Source organism: Labrus mixtus, chromosome 22, assembly GCF_963584025.1.
Source record: "Labrus mixtus chromosome 22, fLabMix1.1, whole genome shotgun sequence".
In the NCBI taxonomy this organism is placed as follows: domain Eukaryota; kingdom Metazoa; phylum Chordata; class Actinopteri; order Labriformes; family Labridae; genus Labrus; species Labrus mixtus.
In genome coordinates this window covers 3,100,961-3,122,650 of record NC_083633.1, presented here as the reverse complement: position 1 = coordinate 3,122,650, position 21,690 = coordinate 3,100,961, and the positions used below count along the sequence as shown (strand labels likewise).

The 21,690-nt window shown below is 40.0% G+C and overlaps 4 protein-coding genes, 1 long non-coding RNA gene and 1 pseudogene across 5 annotated transcripts in view; 3 read left to right on the top strand and 3 right to left on the bottom strand.

Moving 5' to 3' along the window:
- Positions 1 to 21,690, bottom strand: part of LOC132956306 (NXPE family member 3-like) — a 404,680-nt gene that overhangs the window by 17,389 nt on the left and 365,601 nt on the right. The window lies entirely within an intron of this gene.
- Positions 1 to 21,690, bottom strand: part of LOC132956296 (NXPE family member 3-like) — a 365,449-nt pseudogene that overhangs the window by 31,729 nt on the left and 312,030 nt on the right.
- The window catches only part of LOC132956309 (cytidine monophosphate-N-acetylneuraminic acid hydroxylase-like), a 503,487-nt gene that overhangs the window by 208,209 nt on the left and 273,588 nt on the right, over positions 1 to 21,690 (top strand). The gene's annotated exons all lie outside the window — the stretch shown is intronic.
- Positions 1,298 to 21,683, top strand: LOC132956317 (uncharacterized). The gene is made up of 3 exons (XR_009666007.1): positions 1,298 to 1,443; positions 21,394 to 21,436; positions 21,542 to 21,683. It is a non-coding gene; the product is annotated as an uncharacterized LOC132956317 (long non-coding RNA).
- LOC132956655 (cytidine monophosphate-N-acetylneuraminic acid hydroxylase-like) lies at positions 2,874 to 3,362 on the bottom strand. Its single transcript, XM_061030232.1, has 2 exons — positions 3,258 to 3,362; positions 2,874 to 3,068 (listed from the first exon to the last, which is right to left on the bottom strand). The coding sequence occupies exons 1-2, from the start codon at positions 3,315 to 3,317 to the stop codon at positions 2,874 to 2,876; spliced, it is 255 nt and encodes an 84-aa protein (XP_060886215.1). The 5' UTR covers positions 3,318 to 3,362.
- LOC132956770 (alpha-2,8-sialyltransferase 8E-like) lies at positions 15,631 to 17,117 on the top strand (the record flags this gene model as incomplete). The annotated part of the gene is made up of 3 exons (XM_061030398.1): positions 15,631 to 15,752; positions 15,861 to 15,953; positions 16,037 to 17,117. Coding segments are annotated over 3 exons (678 nt in total), but the record flags the coding sequence as incomplete, so codon positions are not given.

The following is a 21,690-nucleotide window of genomic DNA, read 5'->3' as shown; positions in this document are numbered from 1 at the left end:
ACAATAAATACAGTAGATAAGAAACAGATGGAAACAGAGGCAACACAGTGTTGGGCCACGCAGGCTTAGGACAGTCAAACCATGGACTTGGGCCTTTAAGATCACCAAGAGGCCCAAAAGGACTCTTTATCCCAGAATTCCCTGCGGTACTTCACACCTACGTGTGACGTAAAGGGGGGACCGGAACCTGAGGGAGACCCCACAGGAAGGCGGCCAGGTGATAAAACTCTGAGACTCCCCTTGTTCTCTCTCTTACCACGCGCTGACTTGAAGTGCTCGGAGACCAAAGCTCACCTCCTGTTTTCTGCAACAATCTTCCTTTGTTTTAAGTTTTGGCGCGCAGGTAATCCGCGGCCGGCAGTGTTCCAAATTCCGAGCTCGGATTGTCCAGTGAACGCATCTCAGTTTCTCGGAGAGCGTTAGGCTATAACAGATTATCAGAAAGATAACGATCTTATTCTGTCCTGCAACGAAAGGACATCAATGGACATCTTTCCCCTCGACGGAGAACCAACGAAGCCGCTCTTGCCGTAAGGGACCCTCGCCGCCATCAGACGCCTCTACACCAGGACAGACAGAAGATCTGTTTTATCGCCGGACTCCTTTTTCCTTCACCGATCGCAGGCAAAGCGATTCACAAGTGAGGCTTAATTAGGTCTGGGCAGAATTAGCTTTAGAGAGTGTTTTTAACAATTGTTTGATTGAAGCAGAAACTGTAATGTTTATCTTTGTTGGACCGTCGCGTCCTGAGTTTTACCTGTTTAAAACTCTTGTTGTTCCCGTTTCGGACCGCTGCGTCCTATATGTGTTTAGTGTAACAGTGTTATAACCGGGTATTACTCTTCTGATCAGAAAGGCCAGTGTAAACCGTATTAACTTGAATTCGGCCACTGGTTTGTTTCTGTGAATGAAGGGAATTACTCCGAGTTGTGGTGCGGGATTCGGACTGTGATCCGGCCTCTTCAGGCACGCATTTCTCTCCTCCTCTACGCTCCTTTTTATCCTCTTTTCTTCCCCCATTACGCACATAGGCTACACACCCACATAAACACAGAGATCTATACACTCGCGGCCATCCAGACGCCTCAGAGACACAGATCGTGTAGGGCCGAACTCGGTCTCTTTTAGACATTAAGGCCACATTAGGTCTTTGTTAGGTGTGTGCCATCGTAAGGGCGACCACGTGGGACGAAGCAATCTCCCCCTTTTCTTCTTCCCCCCCTCTCTCTCTTTCTCACACACACACACACACACACACACGCACACACGCACACACACGCACACACACACACACACACATTTACACCTCATTCACAAGGTGTGCTTGATAATGTTTGTTTGCTTAGATTAGTTTATAATAGTTATTTGTTTGATTAAGTTAATTGATTTTGGATTGATGTTGCTTTGTTTAAATAAATTCTGTTATAATTTAAGAGAGCAGTTGTTTGTGATTACTGGTTGTATTTACATTGTGATATAAGCTGGGTGTGAAGGCTTTGTGTACGGATTTCACGCCTTCAATTTATTAAATATAGTTATTAATTATTAATAATATTAGTAATTAAATAACTAATCTGAGACTGATTTGAGTGATATTTTGGTTATATTTCCCTGAGTACAGGGTGGTGCCCCAAAACGAGATTAAACACAGTTTAATGATATTTTATTTATATTATTAATAATTAGAAATAATTATTAAAGAATATAACCAAAGTTGACTTGATACAACCCCAACATCTACCTTGCTAGTTTCTTAGACCGGCTTCGGGTGTTGACCGTTGACAGGAGAGTTTTAGTGTGGGATGACAGGATGCCTATATATATATATTTAGCAGCAGGTGAAATATTTACACCCTCCCTGTCTCCAACGGAGAAAACCTCCAGCTGTGCGGAATATGTGTGACAACTAACTCAGCAAGACTTTTCATGGGCATGGAGTGCATGTGTGAAAACAGCTCAGAGGACTTTTCCACATCATTTACATCCTAATTTTGATAAAGAATGTACACAATAGGATTCATTTTGAGCCGGTAAGACTTTGTACCTGATGTGTCTTGGCCATTATTCCCATGTTATCCTTGTGAATATTACTGGCACTAGTGCTTCAGTCCCGGAGGTTTGCATAGGGCTGATGTCAGAAACACGTCATAAACAAATATTGTGTGCTTTCATCAGTGATGCGGTTTATTTGCTCTTCTTTATGAGTAAAGACATTAAAAAGGAAAACAGGTGTTGCCTTAAATCCCTCACTGTTCATATATCAGGTAAGATATGCCAAGTTTGTTTCTTTCATTTCTACTGCTAGTGAATGAAAGAGAATGCTACAGTGCTTGGACTCAGCCTTATTAGATATATAGTTTTTCTTGTAATTGTTAGGTTTGATTGCTACACTGGTTTATAAAAAGCAATCTATTTGAAATTATTTGATGAATAATGTTTCGCATTTTTGTTGTGTAAGAAAGCGAGGGCTTAGCCCTGCTAGCCTATTTCTAGCAGCCATCCATGCTAATGACAATTTACAGCACTGTAGTTAGGTCATACAGGACAAGTTTTGTTGTAGCTAGCAGTTAAAGGACTTCCAGCCAAGTCTTCCTTTTCCCTTCGTTGCCTGTGTTTACAGTCCGACTAGAAACATGAGAGGAAAGAAAGGAGCTGAGAGACACTTTGTACCTGCAATGTGTCTTGGCCATTATTCCCATGTCATCCTTGTGAATATTACATGCAACATTAAGGCGGCAGTTCTAGTTTCTATTTTGACAGAACAAATCTTAATTGCTTTTTGTGTTGACAATTAGGTGTGACCTCCAATGGAGGTATAAGTGCTAGTTGTCTGGTTATTGGGGGACTAAAAAGACAAAATATATTTATGTAGTTTACCTAAGGTGGTCCGAGTGCATGTGGCTGATGTAGATGAAATCTGCTGTACACATCTGGTCCAGGCAGTCTGCTGGAGGCTCATGGACAAGCCACCAACCTCGGGCGAATGCAGGACCTATCAACCATGGGTCGAACATGAACCGCTTCTGGCCCAGCTGCACCTCCATGCAGGCGTGGGTCATGTATGTCACCTGTGTGTCGTCAGACAAAATAACATTGCATGGCTCTTGAGACTAGCAAAGAATGTGCCAAAATTCAAACTTTTGCTTTTCAAAAAGTTGTATCTGTATATATGTTCGGGTATGATGGCACACTTGTTGATTGCATCAATTTCAATAGGCTTTTCTTTTGTTAGAAGTATACTATAAATCAGGCTTTGCCTTCACTTCTCCTTCCTGGAGCTCCTGAGGCTCTCGTGGGTCAGCCAGCCTGGGGTCCATGGGGCTCAATTCAACCAGCTGAAGCCCCCCGTCATCCAAAATGTCCACATCTGTGTGTGAAGAAGAAACATGTATTTAAGTCAAAAAATTAACAATGTCTGCAAAACCACCAAATATGGTTTAAAAATTGACCATGGGCAGACTTCTTAGTAAATCTAAAACACATAGAGACACCGCTCAGGTGAATCAGCGCAGAGCCTCCATCACGCCGATGAAGGCTTTATGCTGAAACACGTCCATTGTTGATCTGTACGCTGCTGCTCTACCCAGACAATACAAACTTTGAAGGACTGAATGTTCTGACTTCTCTGTTTTCTCAACATTTGGACCCTGGACTTTAAAGGGACAGTTTGGGCTGTATTGCAGTGGTGATGTGTGAGGTATCAATCAATCAATCAATCAATTTTTATTTGTATAGCGTCAACTCATAATAAGTGTTATCTCGAGACACTTTACAAAAAGCAGGTAAAATACCTTACTCTTTGTCTTTTAACATTACAAAAGAGCAGGTAAAAAGACCGTACTCATTGTTATGTTACAAAAAGCAGGTAAAAGACCTTACTCATTACTATATTACAAAGACCCGGCCTATCCATCCAACCCGGTATCATGCCAAAGCGTGTAATAGACACGTTGGTCCACTAGAGGATGCGTGTCAGTGTCACGCATTGCCTGTCTTCAGCGTCAAATGTACATGCCTGTGATCTGTGCCATACCAGCAGGGGGCGATAATTTACTCAATGCCAACATCCATCGCGGACAAAAGAGAAGCGTTTCAGTGTATTCCAAACCTCCTTCCTGTCAGGTAAGAGTAATTACCTGGGATTAATATTAATTATTAACTTATTATTAACCTAAATTTGAAATATTTGAGGTTGCCTATGACTGTTTTTCATGCTAAATACATGTCGTTTGGTGGTAGAGAGCCAAGGTTATTAACATGAGAGGAAATTGAAGTAGTAACGTAATGAAAATGCATTTAGCAATAGCATTTAGCTGCCCAGCTAGTTTAAAGACTCTCTCTACATTAACGTTTTCTCAAATTAAACCTGATAAACTTGGGCTAATATTATATCTAGCTAAGGTTGAAGCAGTATATCCCCCAGTACTAGATAGATCAGTATTTGGACCTGTTTCTGTGTAAACAGTGATCGTGTTAACTGGTGGTGTTACGGTTTGACCAGTGACCTTGTCAACTGATGGCTTACAGCCTAACGCGGTCGTGCTCTTCGTGGTAACCGCAGCTGATAAACACGAAAGGTGTCCACGCAAATGCCTCAAAATGCCCTCTTTAGATACGTCTGTAAATGAATGATTTAACAAATGAGGCTCTATCCGTTTCAGCGTCCATTGTGCGCAGGACACCAACAGACGCGTTCGGCTGAAAGTCTCCAGTTAACGCGGTCACTGTTTGCACCGTAACACCTGTCAGGCCATTTCTGTTTTAGCTTTTTATCTTTTGTATAAAAAGGGCCATTTAATAAATCCTAACTTTTGTCAGGCCTCCCTCTAACATGAAGGGAGGGGAGGTATTTTGTCTATGGTCAGTATGGGAGGACTATTGAATAACTGGTTATATCAGTAAATGACATCGATGATTCTGACATTTTTCTCCAGATTAGTAACCTACGGCTTCTATATATCCCAACGTTAGGCTACTACATAAAAGACTTTGGTTTAAATCAGCATAGCTTAGTTGGCATGCTTCTAACATGACAGCCAGTGGGAGCTGTATTTTCACTGGCTTCTATTTGTGATGTGGCTTTGATTTGATCATAAATTAAATAACAATTGAATACTGATATTCTTTTGTCCGAGTCTGCAGCTACCAGTGGTGACGACCAACATAATCGTCAGCTGTCAATTGAACAAATGTTTCTTGGTGTCCATAAGAAAAAAGCCAGCCTTTATAATCACACTGGTAAGTTGATAAGTCATAAAAAAATGTGCCATTTATATTACTTGCAGATGCATCATCTGGATTGTTGTGGTATGGAGAAGTCTACAGCTCACATACCTTATGTCTAGATTTAAAAGAAAGTAGGCATTTTATGCTATTCAAGTTATTTCATTTTCTTGAGTTTTGATTAATTGATTGTTTTCAGTTTTAAGAAGTAGTCTTTTAGTTTTCTGATATCTGCATACATATGCTTGTACATTGTGTTTTCTGTTTGTATGTCTATAGACAGCAACGAAATTAGGCACCTTAGACGAAGGAAACTCCGGGAAAGAGAAGAAGAAAGTCATGGAAACAATGAAGTTCTACAATGAACAGGTTCCGGATGTGGAGAGGATCATTGAGGAGAAGGTGGAGAGCAAAGTTTGTGTGATGGGAGAAGAAAATTGGACAGACAGTGTAATATGGCCTTGGTGTTTGTGTGTTTGTGTGTGTGTGTGTGTGTGTGTGTGTGTGTGTGTGTGTGTGTGTGTGTGTGTGTGTGTGTGTGTGTGTGTGTGTGTGTGTGTGTGTGTGTGTGTGTGTGTGTGTGTGTGTGTGTGTGTGTGTGTGTGTGTGTGTGTGTGTGTGTGTGTGTGTGTGTGTGTGTGTGTGTGTGTGTGTGTGTGTGTGTGTGTGTGTGTGTGTGTGTGTGTGTGGCACAATTACTGTACAATGTTTACTGTTATTTTACATGTTCTCTTGCTGTGGAGGTGCATCATTGCCTATTTGTGTTTTGATGAAACACTGGATATTATATTAAAGATAATATGAAATGTTATTTACAATGGCTTTTGCAGGTGCCTGCTTGTTTCCAATGTACGGATCAAACCTTTGTTTTCTCTTTTATGACTCCAGAATCCAGCAATATCCTCACCAAAAGGAAGATTTTTGATGTGTTCATGTCAAAAGTGCAGCTTCAAGAGGAAAAGATCATTTTGATGAGAGAGATGAGACAGCACTGCACCTACCTCAGAAGGCTGGCCTGAAATCATCAGGACAATGATAGAAGAAATGTCTTCTGGTAGAAGCAGTGGTAAGAAGCTAGCTTTACATATCTGCTAAAAGAAAATGACACCATGCAACCACTGCAGAAGTTATACTATTGCATTTGCTGTCCAAAATCATGAGCCATACAGGGAAAACCACTATAGAATCAGTTTTTAAGGTCAATTTCCTTTATTCCAATTAACTCCAGCTCAATTTAAGTATGTGCGGCCAAAACCTGTCAATAGTCTGTCCGTGCGAAAACCCACTATATTTTGCAGGTTGAGATAATATGGTGCCAAGACAGTTCATTTTAAGAAATTAAGAGTTAGTTATAATCCCTGTTGCTAATTTGTATTTTGTTAGGTACATTTGTGTTGCTGGGAAATACTTCCAGGCAGTACCCAGTTGATCCTGCCTACTTGTTACTAGAGCGAGTTATGCAAAAAATGGTATCTCCCTACTTGAAGGACTTCAAATCCATTTGTGAACAAACATAGTTAGTCTGATTATTTTATGTAGTGAAGTTAACTTCAGTGACAATGGCACTCCTACAGCATATCAGAAATTTAGATACATTTGTCTGTAGAACATGGTATTTCACAAATGTTATGAGGAAGTTGAAGATGCAAGGCAATGAAGTAGGAGGGGAAGAGCACTGGTGTTATGTTGTGGGGATAAAGAGTTGGCTCAGCTACATTCTGGGCCTGATTTTGACAACAAAGACAGAAAAGAGGTGGTAAACAAGCTAAAGGCTGGACAAAGTGACTTGCCATCATTTTAAAACGTCTCCCTAAAGGACATCTTATTGTTAGGTTGTTAATCTTGGTGCCAGTTTAAGGTCTGTTTGGTGATTAAAATATATCTTGAAGAATGGGCCTAACTGTTGTTGAAACATGGAAGGAGTTGGTGTGTCAAAAAGTACATCAGTCATATTTAATAGCAAATTGGAGAACATTTGTACAAACAGAAGGTCCATCATCACTTTGAGACTATTAATTGTTACCTTTTTAATTCCTTGGCACTAAAACTATAGCTGTCATTCTTTATGAAAGTAAGTTTATGACTAGCTGGGCAACATTCAATTGATGGGAATGATGTAATTTCTCTTTTGTTTTTCTAGGCAGTGTCACTGAAGAGGCGCATCGTGGGCTACTATGTCTGCTTCAGAGAAGGCTTGCAGATGTCGAGGAGAAGTTCCAAGTTGTCTGCACAAGTTACAGCCAGGCATTGGGACCAAATGCTGTTTCTCTTCTGGAGGATGGGCCTGAGGAGATACTAGTGAACCATAATGAAGTAGATTATGAGAGTTCTGATGAGAGTGATTTGGAAACGGTGTGAATGAGTGGTTCTCATCTGGTGGGTTGAAGCAAATATTTTGAAAGTCGGGAACAATTACACAAAAACAATACAAATCAGGCAGGTTTCAGTAAGCTTCTTCGGAGTGAATAAATGAGGCTGTGTTGTGTCATCAGAAGATTTTTTTTAATTATCATAGACTGTAAATAGAACTATAAAGCCAAAGTTACGTCACCCATTGGTTTCTGAAGAGCTGTTTTTGTAGCCTATCCATGGCGGTCTACCTATTGGAAATGCTACCTTTGTCAAACTGGTCAACCTAACAGGCAAAGAGCTGGAGCTGAGGCGAGTCTTTAGCCTCATTACAAACCACTAAAATGTGTTCGCTTGCAGTCGGATCGGTCATGTCATTAATAACTAGTATCCTTCATAAAATCAAAATGAGTGGCTTATTAAATAAAATCAATCCCTGTAGAATATTTGCTGATAAAGACATTAACTAATAAGACCTAAATCATTTGTAAACGAATTGTAAAGAAGTTTATTTCTGCTGTTAAAATTGACTTTTTAGTATGGGCTGTGTATATGACTTCTGTAGAAACTGCATTTTTTTTACACTTCCACATAGGTCTCATTTTTCCAACACAGGAGGGTGCCGCTTGTTTTTTTACACATGGCTGTAGCTTTATGTCTACATCTCAGCACATGGCATTGTATATTCTTTGTGGACAGAACATTTAAGTACTGAAATTGTGCAGAATTACATTTTCAAATTTTTCTATCAACTGAGTAATAAATCAATCTACAGCCATATATCTTCTTTAATATTGCTAAAGAAAAAAACTGCACAACCAATAAATGTAAGCTTACAAACATATGGTATTTGCTTTATGACTACCAATTTTATACATTTAATCGAGTATGTATGAATAATCTTAAGTCTTTTTATTATTGTATAGAATTGCCCTATTCATAGATAAACGCCATAAAAATAGCTATCGATGTACATTTACACTATGTAAATCTTGTGTAGCCTCTCCATTGGCTGTGAGTCAATGACGTCATGCGGAAGCTGTAATCCACGGCATATTCGAGTCCTCATTTGTCTAAATTGTATGAAATAAGAAATCAACTTTAGTTTCTCTTAGCGATTTTTGCAGAGATTCCATGTTACTGCTAATTCGGCTGTAATTTAAATAAGATATATTCAGCAGATATATGTATATTTATGTATTAAAAGTTGAAACTGGAAGAATTCCCCCCCCAAAAAACGTGATTTCTACTAAAATCGCAAAATTGTGTAAATTAAACCAGCACCATCACTTTTTAAAAAATATATAGTCCAGATTATGTCACAAAACCTATTCGGCTTTTGTAAATATTAGATATAGTGGGTAGATATACATCTTTACACCCCTAATTTTGTTCGCGCTTTGCAAAACGCCAGACATACAGACCAAAATGACCGCTTCTAGAATAACAGTCAAAATATCAGAAGTTATGTGATATATCTACTTTATTTTAACATAGATCATACGTACTATACAATAAATACTTCGGCTACAGGAAATATGTGACATATTCAGTGAATATATCTTTTGTAACCCTTTTATAACCCAAGTTACAACCGTTTTTTGGAAACTGAAAAGACTACAATTATGGCGCCATTCGGTATCAAGCTGTATGACTTGACTCTATGGAATTGTAGTCTTTTATACAAATCTCAGTGTTTCCCTTAACTAAGAAGTAATATATATTTAATTGAGGGTACACAGGGGAGTTTAATTAGATGGTTAACACATTTATGTTATCAGATATTTAAAAAATAATTGATACATTTGTTAAAATGTATTTTAACCATATATAGCAGCTCCCCCTGTTGTTTTGGTGAGCTGACTACCCTCACATGATACTTTGTTCCAAGACCTCTCTAAAACAGTTATTTCCATGTCTGTAGCCCATTTTGTTGCTGAGGTATAAGCCTTCAAACATGCCCTTGGTTCAAGGTTCAAAGGTCATTATTTCAAAACAGGGGTCATGTTGAAACCTCATCTTCACATATGTTACTCTCCAGGATGAGACCTTTCCAACGATGTATGTCGTTCTGCTCTAAGCCAAAAACTTAAATATTCTCATTTCATAGGCAAGGGGTCTTGCAGTCATACTTTCATAGAGCGCTTTCAAAGCCCAGTACATAAAATGTTTTTTTTGTTTGTTTTTTCTATTTGTTTGTTTGTTTGTTTGTTTTGGTGTAAGTATATCATACTATAGGCTTGGAGGGCAGCCTGAAGTGATTGGTTTTATTAGGCATTAATTATGGCTAAGAAGTAAAAATCTCTTAGTGTCTCGTATTTGAGGGTATGACAGACAACCTATAACATCATATAGGTTGAAGGGCTAGTTGTTGGAGTCTTGTCATCTTTAGATAATAGTAACAAATCACCTCCCCTGGAAATCATCTACTTAAGTTATCTTTCTCAGTAAGAGGAACAACCTCTGGAACACATTTCCATCTGAAATTAAAAAAATTACAGAGTAAGTAAAACAACAAGTAAAACAGTGGCTGAAACTGAAGCAAGTCTGTGAGCATTGACTGTTTCCTTTTATAATCCTCATTTTACTGTTTGTTCTTATTTAGTCTCTTATTTGTATTGAGTTTATAATGTCTATATTTATCTAAAGTAACATAAATGTCTTCATAAAAGCTTTTCATTGGCCAAAAGTTAACAATTTGATTGGTAGGCCTTGCTAAAGTTCACATTTTAAAATGAAGTGATTACTCAAACACATTATGTTTTATAATCGTTCCTTTTGTTACCTTGAATATACATGTATTATTATTTCTCTTATTGAAGTAGTAAATATCAGTTACCTTTAATCACTAACCTTGTTCACCTACCCCACCTCATTTTCCTCACTTCATTTCTCCTTTCCTCACCATCGATTTGTTGTTGATGTTGTTTGCACCCTGTCAGTCCTTTTTAGCCTAAATTAATTTACCTGACCACTCCTTATTTAAAGACTGCACTTCCTGGCACTCTCTTTTTGGCATTTCAGGATTAGAAGGTGCTTTTCTTCTATCCCTAGTCATGTAGTGGTGACTGAAGAAGTGGGAATACTCTTAATTTTCCCCTCAAAATGTTTTTTTTCAGGTTACCCGTCCAGCAGAGGGAAAACGGCCTTTGTTGTAAACAGTGACATGTGAAACTATTCATGCACATTCAGTTAGTACGTACTAGTCAATCAGAGACAGAGTAGGGAGGGTCATCCCTTCACCATCCTAGGAAATAATTGTAGCAAACTACTGAATATGGTCAATCAATCAATGGTGTGAATCAGAGGAGATTTAGAAGTGGGTATACTCTGTGATTACTGAAAAATAAGTGGGTATACTTCATATACCTGCGTATACCCTGCACTACACCATTGGTCTTGTCCATATTAATTTATCCTTAGTACTTTTTTATCCTTATAGAAGAGTTAATCTAATTTGTCATAATTTATTGTTTTAATATTCAGTTTATTGTATTTCATATATTTGAAACATCCCATGTGTTTGTTAGTCCCCTTTATTAAACTGAATTGCTTTGATAAACAAACAAACCTTTGTTGGTTCCTTGAAGTTTCCTTGTTGGATCTCTTCATTCTGACCAGATGCCCATGGTGATAGTTCACCTGTTAATTTGAACCGCCCACTTAAGCCCATTATAACTGTTAGGAAAATAGTGTTGTGAAGTTGTGTAATGGTTTGGTATTTTGAAATCAATGTATTCCATTGAATAATATAGATGGAGAGTGTAGCTAAAATATGTGCTTTATAAATTTGTATGAGTAAGTGGTATGATCTGATATTAAACACTGAGTGAACTACAGAATGTGCATTCAGATTTATACTTTGGCTATACATAGATTAGTCAAATTCCTGAATCATTTTATTATCTTGGATGTTGAGGTAATGAACTTGAGTATAGTGTATGATCTTAAAGAATAAATGACTTCATAACAAAGTAAAAAAAAAATTAACATTGATTTAATCGTCAATGACTGGAGTGTAAACAAAGTACGTAAGTGCTATTTTCATAAACATCTGCCAAAATAAAACTTAGTCACAATCTGCAATTGAGGGGCACAAGAAGCAATCTTTTGGTAAACAGTGACAGCTCCAGGATCTTGGGCACTTAATAAAACTGAAGAATCAGCACGTGTCTTCATCCGCCACCCACTCCAATGGCCACTTCTTTCCACTGTAACACAAAGGAAGATGAGTTGAGATGTTAGTTAAGCAGAAATACTGTAGACACATTAAAACACACATGGAGACTAAGGTCGCTGTTTTGCAGTGGCTGCATTAAAGTACATTTTTATTACTGGATGTGAAAAAAAACAGATCAACTAGTCAACAAAAATGTATAAAAACACTAGGTGGATCCCTACATTTTGACTGTGTACAGTTTGGTTTTTGGTTAATGTAGTTGCCTAATCCATGTACCCAACTTTTCAGTACTTGTTATACTTTGAGATCTTGCTATATGAGAGCTTTAATTTACTGCAATATGTCTGTGCAGATGTCTTCACTGATAGAAAATAAGTTAAGTGAGGTCCACATGTTATTATAACTGTAAATTTACCTACAACAGTACACTGTAAATTTCTCGGTTGTGGGATGAATAAAGGAGTATCTTATTTTATAACTCAGAAATGTATATCACATACTGACACAATATGTGAACATGTACACTAGACGTGACACAATTTTCCATTGTCATTGTTTAGCTGTCCGTTTTCACGACAATGGCAACGGGCAAATGGGTTCCAGAGTGCAAACTTTTTAAAACTGCACCTTCTCTGCCGTCATGTAAAGACTGTAAATACACTGTTCCTCTGAAAATGGAGACTTCAGGCGCATAGTTTAGTCTAGACCTCAATTCGTAGCCACATTTCAGTTCATACTTGGTGTTTTTCTTTTTTCCATTTGGGTGTGGGGGGGATAACAGAAAAAGAGATAATGGGTTCATTAACAACGTGGAAAAACATGGTAGATAGATTAAACTACTTTCCTGATAATTAACTATGTAAACTAAATCAAATATTAATTCTAACACCAGGTTAAGTAAACAAGAACATAATTTAATTGGACCACTCATTTTACCACTCTTTTTTTTTTTAAATTGCTTCATTAGGTTTGATGTTCTTCAAGCACAGCATAGTGTTCACATTCTCAGGTGAGGGGCTGCTCTCTGTTCAGGGAAGGTGTCAGTTTTTTTTGGGTCTTCCTCTGCATCCATTCACTAAGACTGTGGCTTTATTCAGGTAAACCTCCTCAAAGTACATCAAAATAGAGCTAAGAAACTGATCTTTTAGTGGGATATATCAATGTCCTCCCTTTAAAAAAGTCCCAGTTGAAGATTGTTTCATTGAATCTTAACTATTGAAGTTATTCTTGAGCTTGTCTCTTTACTCTCAGGCAGTGGTCTGCACACCAGCGGTGTGGCCGTTGCTCACTGTCTCGTATTGGGGGAGGATTCATTAATAGTTCGGCCTTGTGTCTGGCAGGCAGATTTCTTTAAAGCCCCGCAAACTAGTAAACTAGTATTTACTGGATTTAACTTGAGTTCTATGCGTACGTGCGTAGCTATTGAAGTACGAAGAGTCAAAGACAGGAGCTACTGTAGGCAGGTACTAGCAGATGAAAGCGGTGGTGAAATGGTGTGGTTTATCACAGCCATCGTCTAAACACCAAATGAGAGGTTATATTTTAGATTAATGGTGTTCCATCACCCAGGACACTTCAAGAGACTTGTAGAATCTGTATTGAAGTTGGCCTGACTCTTTTCATCTGGTTAGTTAGACTAAGCACCTCTTAAATGGCAACACAGTTCAAACAAACTTTGACTTGCATACAAAAAAACTCTTACTATAATTTATAATATTATGTGGCTACGCAGCTATGTGTAACCAATGAAAAGTCATACATACCAGAGTGTGCATGGCTGCCACTCCACTTTTTGGCCCTTAAAAAATTAGAATTATGTGAAATCTTAGCTTAACAAAAAATAAATACCATTTTCTCTATTACTTATACAAGATCATGACTCAAATAACAGAAAAACTACCCTCCCTTTTCATCTGGAGACCCTCAAGAGAGTGATATGTTCAGCGATTCCCTTTTCTTTTTCCAATGGCAGTTCTTTTTATCATTCAATTTTGCTGTGCATTTGACACCCAACCTTCCTAAACTGATGAGAACTGTGCTTTTTCTAATTAATCATTGTTTTTGTATAGGTAGGGAAAGGTCCATTGGAAGGTGCGATGGGTCGACCAGCCTGACTTTGGACAACTTTTTTGATTTTATTTCTGAGGGTTTAAATGTATGCATTTCTATATCGTCCTATAAAGTTTTTATAACCTTTTTCTTTTTGATTTGATTGGTTTGGAGTGCTATATGTGGTTGGGGCAGAGGGACCGTGAGAGAGTTTTCGTGTCTAGATTGTTTGATGGATAAAAAAGAAAGATAGCTGCCAGATGGGTTTTTCGCTCTCACACTCCAGAACAAACAAATATTTTACTATATTGCTAAGGTTAAGCATGGATAGAAGTGATTCTTATGAGGCCAATTAACATCATGATTGTATGTTTTTCTTGTTTACGAGACTATTGTCTCGAAGGGGGGAATGAAGTGTCTTAAATATCTAGGACAGAGATATTATAGTGATCTTTAAGTGTATACTGCACACATCTGTTAAAGGGGTTTCCTTCAGTGGAATGGTTGTTTAGAGGTGTTGTTCACAGGATGAGGATGAGTGCAGGAAATGCCTAGATCTAAGCTAGGATCCCCCACAGTGGAATGTGAACAAATGGACCCTTGTGTCCAGAGGGTTGCCCAGGGACAGCTGGACAGGAGATTGTATCTGTGACCTGTGTTGTCCTTTGAGTTTATGACATACATATAACTGCAGAAACCCCTGCAGTTGTAGTAAGAGGGGTTGTCCTGAGTCCAGAGAGATACCCAAGAAGAAACAGATGTCCTCATGTGCCCTGTAACATTGTGTATAAATGGCACTCTCAATGTATGCTCGGGAGAGATCACTTTTGGCTGTGTCTCTCCCAGGTCGAACCATGGCGAGCCTGGCGATGCTGTAACTTGTTTGTCAATAAAATGATCATTATGTAAGCAAGTCAGTGTCAACAGCGAATTTCTTCATTATCAAACATATCAACAACAAGGGAATCCACATCACCTGTAATGTCTGACTAAAAGATTACACATTAATTAAACGAAACATGAAATAAATGCAAAAAACAACTTAGCATACACTTAACATGTGTATTTACACAAGTAATATGTTGGTAGACTTGAGATGCCTCAAGCTAGCTGGAGGGTTCACAGAGCTCCTTTGCAAACACAATCCCTGTCCTTTGAGCCAGACATTGGGCATAGCCAGCTAGCTGCGTGGCTAACTGTGCTGCAGCTGGAGGAAGTGACACTTAGCAGCTCTTAACTTAAGCTTTCTTACTCTCTACGGCGCATGCATGGCTCTGGATACACAAACAAAATGTGTACTTTGTTATGCTGCAACTGGAAACAGATTGACAACAAGGTTGAACTATTAATCCACATGAATCCATCTGATTTTCTTATACAAAATAATAAACCAAAGTATTTTTAAATTAAGTGTAAACGTATGAGGTATTTGAAACTCAACTCTTTCCACAAATAAATTGGAAGTGAGGAACTCTTTTCAATCCAAATCTCAGGAAATGTTCCCCCAACCGCTTACAGCATGTATGTACACAAATTAACAACTGTGTCATCAGCAAGTTTAAAGCTGCCAGTATACTTCACAACAAAGTGATATACTGCTGAATTTATCCATTAAAAACAAGTGTGAAGCCCAAGTAGATGTTGGAAATTAAAACCTGAAGACTTCCAGGAGCACTCATATTTCAGCTGGCAACCTCTTTTAGGGGTGTCTGCTGCAGGGCATTTCCAAGAGGGAAACATTTGCAAATGAGATCCAGCAGTAAATTTGATCTACTGTATTATATCATCAGTATAATTATCATTATGTGGTAATACATAACCATTGATTACAATTCCAGGAGCATCCTTTCTCAAATAAAACATGGGACACGTGTTCTGTTGTTGGGAACGGAGGAATCCTGACTGACAGCAGCTGTGGAGAGAGAATTGATTCAGCTCAGTTTGTCATGAGGTGAGAAAGGTGTCCATTGTGGTGACAATGTCAACTCACAGTGTCAAAAATCATTTATGTTGAGATTCCACAAAAAAGATCTCTGACTTTTTTTTCTTGCTTCTTCAGGTGCAACCTTCCTCCTTTGGGAAATGGTTATGAGAAGCATGTCGGTGTCAAAACGGACCTTGTGACAGCGAACCCAAGCATCCTCAGGGAGAAGTAAGCAAGAGGCTGGATTTCACTTCACTGTCATTACAGAGTTCTATTGTCTTGTTGATTTATATCTGCTGTTGTGTCTCCAGGTATGAGTCTCTGATGAAGCGTCGTCGTCCGTTTGTGGAAAGTCTGCATATTTACGGCAACTCCTTGCTACTCTTTCCCTTCTCAAGTGGAACCACTGCTATATGTCTGCAGGCCATCTACAGTGTTGAGGACTTTGGAAGCCCCATTAGGCCCGTCTTCATTAACCCTAAGTATTTCAACAGACTGGCTGCCTTCTGGCGTGTACAAGGCTTGGGATCAGCATGGATGAGCACCGGGCTAATTATGACTAGCATAGCTTTGGAGGTCTGTGAAAATGTGCATCTGTATGGGTTCTGGCCCTTCGATAATCACCCCTATGGACTCTACGACCTGACGAACCACTACTATGATGACAGAAAAACTAAAAGTGTCCACGCCATGCCCAAGGAGTTTGGGCTCCTGATGCAGCTGCACAGACAGGGGGTGCTCAAGCTTCATCTGGGAGATTGTCAACGGTTATGACTATGAGTCATAATTGTATATAAGTGTTATTATGTTGGTCTGCTTTGTGTTCGGTGTTTCGTTTGTGCGTCTGTCTTTGTGCTGTGTTTCAGGTGCCCAGCCCTGATTGGAGAAACCCGGATGGTTGCTAATGTTTTCTGCAAAACAATTATGATCCAATCTTTTTATTAACGCTTCAAGTGTTCATCAGACACATGTTCACACATGAATGCATTCCTTTGAATACTTCTATAAACATGTGGACTGGAGAGCTGTAGGGTTTTTGCACTATTCCAACTCTGATTTTTTTTTATACAACTAGTCTATGTATAACTGATATGTAACTCAGTTTTTGGTTTGACATTATTTTGGTTTGTTTGCATACTAGTTAGATAAAAATATGTGTAAGTAATCTAGTTAAGGTAAAATAAATCTGAGACTTGCTCAAGAAACGGTCATTTCTCATGCTTTTATTTTGTATTTTAGAACAAGTCATGCTAAGGTTACCTTCCTTCCTTTTTGGTAAAAAAACAGACTTTTAATTTTAAGCAACTTCCGGTTTTGAATGTTGTTTAGGTAACTTAACTTCAGAAATGAACGTGATGTATGTATTAAAAGATGGTAAACAACAAAAAAGTTACAGCAAAAGGTGAATGTTAAAGTTTTGCAGCCCCCCACCGGACAATAATCACTTACGGTGGTTTTGAATTATGTGTGAGCTTTACAATAAAGCAGATAAAAAATCATCAGTTGAAGAGTCCATCTTTTGAAGGGTTTTCTACAATATAATACAGAATTTGATTAATTTCTGACACATGATCATGTAGTGAAGACATGATCTTTTTCTTCTGTTGCACAAAACCACAAAATACATCGTTTGTAGTTTTGTGCTTTGTATTCAAAGACCTAACAGCGGACATCTCTCTCTGTTCCAATGCAGAGTATGAAGTCAACTGGAGGTGCATTTTTTTCCCAGAGACCCACCAACACTTTGCTGTTGAGGCTTTCAGGGTGTTTAAAGTGGGTCTCAGACCCCCCAAGACACTGCGGTCAAGCCAGCCGCTCCTCGCTTTTACATGGTGAAGTGAGCTGCCCCTAAATTTGAAGTGCTCACGTATTCTGATCTTTACAGTAAATGCTCTGGACTCCAGAGCGAGCAGAGAGAGCGATTTTGACCCGTTATTAATCTCCTTTTCCAGGCAAAAGTGATAAATGCCTAGGTCTTACCATAAAACTGGCTATGAGATACACGTGTATGAAATGGGAGTAAACTAAATACTGTTCAGGGAATAGCTCCGGAGGTTGGTGAAATTAGTTTGAGAATAATACTGCGAGTCTGCGGTAACTTCCGTTTTTCAAAATAAGTTCTTCCATAAGTACACAATGATTCTGATATGGTTGGACTTAGTACTTCTTAGACTACATGCACAGGTACTGTAGAAAGTGTATGTAAAACCAGTTCACAAATAAAGCTTCTGCAGTGGTACACCAATTAAAGTGCAGGGACCAGAGGAGAGTTTCTTCATGCTTTATTTCTCAACAACTTGATTCCACTTGTGACAAGCATCGTAGTCAGATGATTTAACTCTTAAAGAAAAAGGAAAACAATAATCAGGGCCACACCAGTAAATCAAATTACGTAGTAACTAAACAATCTCATAAATACACAAAATCATATATTTACACATCAAGTACTCACTCAAATAATGCATCTATCAGAGTCACAATAGAGTTGTCAGCCTGTCATGCAGCTCAGCAGTGTGAAGCAAACAAAAGGAGTGAGCATGGCCTGCTGCAGGCCTCTTAATTGCTCAGGTGTGGCCTGATTGGTTAAGACTAGGCTTAAAGGGGAAGTGGGATCTGCAACAGCCGCCCCTCAAATGTAGTAACACATTTGAAAATTACCATAACCAAAATTAACCATTACTGGCCTACAAGGGATGAGGGTTGTCCATTGAACTGAGGGGTATTAATCTTGCTACAGGTCTGACATACAGCTTCCCTTTGATGTTAACTTCCACTGTGCGGACACACCCATCCTCACTAGGAAAGAGACGTGTTAGCCTTCCAATGGGCCAGAAACTTCGAGGCAACTGTGGATCTATAACCATGACAACCTCTGACACCGTTAGGTTGGTAGAATCCTTTTGCCACTTCTGACGGGTTTGGAGGCTGGGTAAATACTCCTTTATAAAGCGTGTCCAGAATTGGTCCGCTAGGATCTGGCTGTGTCTCCATTTCCGACGCCCAATAGCTGAATCAGCATACACTGCTTGAGGAAGGGATGCATCCCGCAGCCCCATGAGAAGCAGATTTGGGGTCACAGGGTCAGGATCAGCCAGGTCTGATGATACATATCCAAGGGGTTTTGAGTTAAGAATGCCTTCAATTTCTATCAACACAGTGTTGAGCACCTCCTCTGTTACCGTTTGTGCCCCCAGAGTCACACTTAGTGCTGTCTTAATTGATCTCACCTCCCTCTCCCACATTCCTCCAAAGTGGGGGGCGTTAGGGGGGTTAAACCTGAACTGACTATTCCTTTTGCCCAGCTGCTCTTGTAGTACTGGATTCAACGCAGAAAATGCCTCACTCAGTTCCCTTGCTCCACCTTTGAAGTTTGTCCCAGAGTCCGATCAGAGTTCAAATGGTTGACCTCGTCTTGCAGTAAAGCGTCTGAGGGCCATTAAGAAGCTGTCAGTGTTCAGACTGGTCAAGATCTCTATGTGAACACAGTGGGCTGTGAAGCATTTGAACAGAAGGCCCCATCGTTTAATGGTTGAGCGACCCACCTTAATGAGTAGTGGACCAAAACAGTCCATCCCTGTAGACCAGAATGGAGGCTTAGTTACACGAATTCTAGAAGGTGGCAGGTCCGCCATCAACCCATGGAGGATATCCATCTGCCATAGTTTTTCCACCTGGCGGTTGAGTTCTGCATATGGAGTGCCAGTCGTAGTGAAAAGGGCTTGGGTGGCAGAGTGCTCCTGAAGGAAAGTTTGCCCTTGGAGTGTCCAACCTAGTTCGGTATGGATGGCTACTGGTGTCCCTGGTGGGCCAAAGCAAACTTTCTTTGTGGGGTTATAAGGTGACTGTTATCTGCTCCTATCAAAAGCAAAGGCTGAACCCTAGAAAAGGACGGTAGTGGGAGACCCTGTAGGTGCCAATAATGTTTCTGGAGCTTATCTACTGCATAGGTCTGATCTATCAGTGAGAGTTTAGTTGAGGTGAACGCCTCCTTAATGGAGAAGGTTTTCTGTGGGTTAAGGAAGGGTGAAATCTCAAAACTGCACCATCTAAGGTTTCGGTCTCTTGCTTGATAGTACGTATTAACACGTGCTCTGGGGACCCTATGAGTCCTAGCTGCTTGGTGGCTTCTAATAGAAGCATGGTACGTTGAGAGCCATCATCGAGAATTGCGTAGGTATCAATGGTGTGGTGTTTATTACGAAAGATCACTCTCACTACCTTGAGAAGGACTTTGGGAGAGCTTGACTGTGGATTCAGATCTAATACCTTGGAGTCCGTCTCCCTTTCGTTTGCATGATGGAGAATGCCCAGATGTTTCCTCTTACAGAAGGGACATGGCTTCCTTATGTTGCAGTTGGATGCCATGTGTAGACCTGCACACCACCAACATCTCTTTTCCCGCTTAATCCAGGCCTTTACATTCTCTGTACTCAGGTCTTTCAGATCTTCAGCACTTAATTAAAGTGTGGCCTGGTGTTTTACAATACTGGCATGCTTTGGGTTGGGATTCTGGTTTCTCCGAGGGGAGTTGGAAAGTGGGATTGATACAATGCAGTATTGTGGCAGTTGTAGGGGCAGACCTTGGCGTGAACTTCCTGTATTGCATTGGGGCTTCAGGGGTCAGGTGTCTGACTTGGGCAGCTACAGACTGGCACTCTGCTTCACATTGGAGCCATGCAGCAAAATCCACCAGGGTGTAGTGAGTACCAGGCCTAGTGGAGCGAGTGTAACGTATAAAGTTGGTTACTGTATCAGGAGGCAGCTTACTCAGGAGATGCTGTACATAAGAGGAACAGGCAAGCTCGGTGGCACCCTCACTCTGGCACATAGCCTGAAGCATTCCTACAAGGGACTGGACTCTCACTGCAAAGTCATGGAATGCTTTAGAATCACCAGGTTGAATCTTTGGGAGATTTATTATCGAGGTTATCTCTTTCAGTGCCAAATGGTGGGGCTGCCCATACTGTTGGTCTAGAGCAGCTAAGGACCTTGTATAGGGCTGTGGGTCATGAGCATAGGCCAATGCAATATGCCGTGCATCCGGCAGCTTAAGGTGGTCCAAAAGAATATGGTACTTATAGATTTCTGTTTCCCATGGAGGTAAAAGGTTGATGAGGGCCATCTTAAGCATTGTGTATTCTTGGGGGTCTTCCTTATAGAAATAGGGGAAGATAGGTCCCTCAACACGTGACTTATATCCCATTGCGTGTGCTGCATATGGCTGTGGATTATACATTGGAGCGGGGGGCCATAGTGAGGGAAAGTAAGGGCTGTAAGATGGTTGAGCCTGATTAGGGTCAAATAGATAATTGCCAGCCTTGAGGGCCCAGAGGCACCGGATTGGTTGGAGGGGCGGGTGGTGCCTGGAAAGGATGAGGTGCTGGGGCTGCTTGGAGACTAAGAGCAATAGGGGGCGCCTGGAGGTTATGCACTGCCAGAGGTGCATGGAGAGGAGGAGCCACTAGGGGCACCTGGAGAGGAAGGGCTACTAGGGGCACCTGGAGAGAAGGAGGAGCTGGGGGCACCTGGAGGGGAGTCGCTGATTGAGGCGCCTTCTGAGGAGGCGGTGCTAGGGGCACCTGGAGAGGAGGTACCGGGGGTACCTGGAGAGCAGACTCGGAGCATGCCTTTAATGGGAATAAATTCTGTTATAATTTTAAGAGAGCAGTTGTTTGTGATTACTGGTGTATTTGCATTGTGATATAAGCTGGGTGCGAAGGCTTTGTGTACAGATTTCACGCCTTCAATTTATTAAATATAGTTATTAATTATTAACAATATTATTAATTAAGTAACTAATTTGAGACTGATTTGAGTGATATTTTGGTTATATTTCCCTGATTACAGGGTGGTGCCCCAAACGAGATTAAACATAGTTTAATGATATTGTTATTTATATTATTAATAATTAAATATAATTATTAAAGAATATAACCAAAGTTGACTTGATACAACCCCAACACCC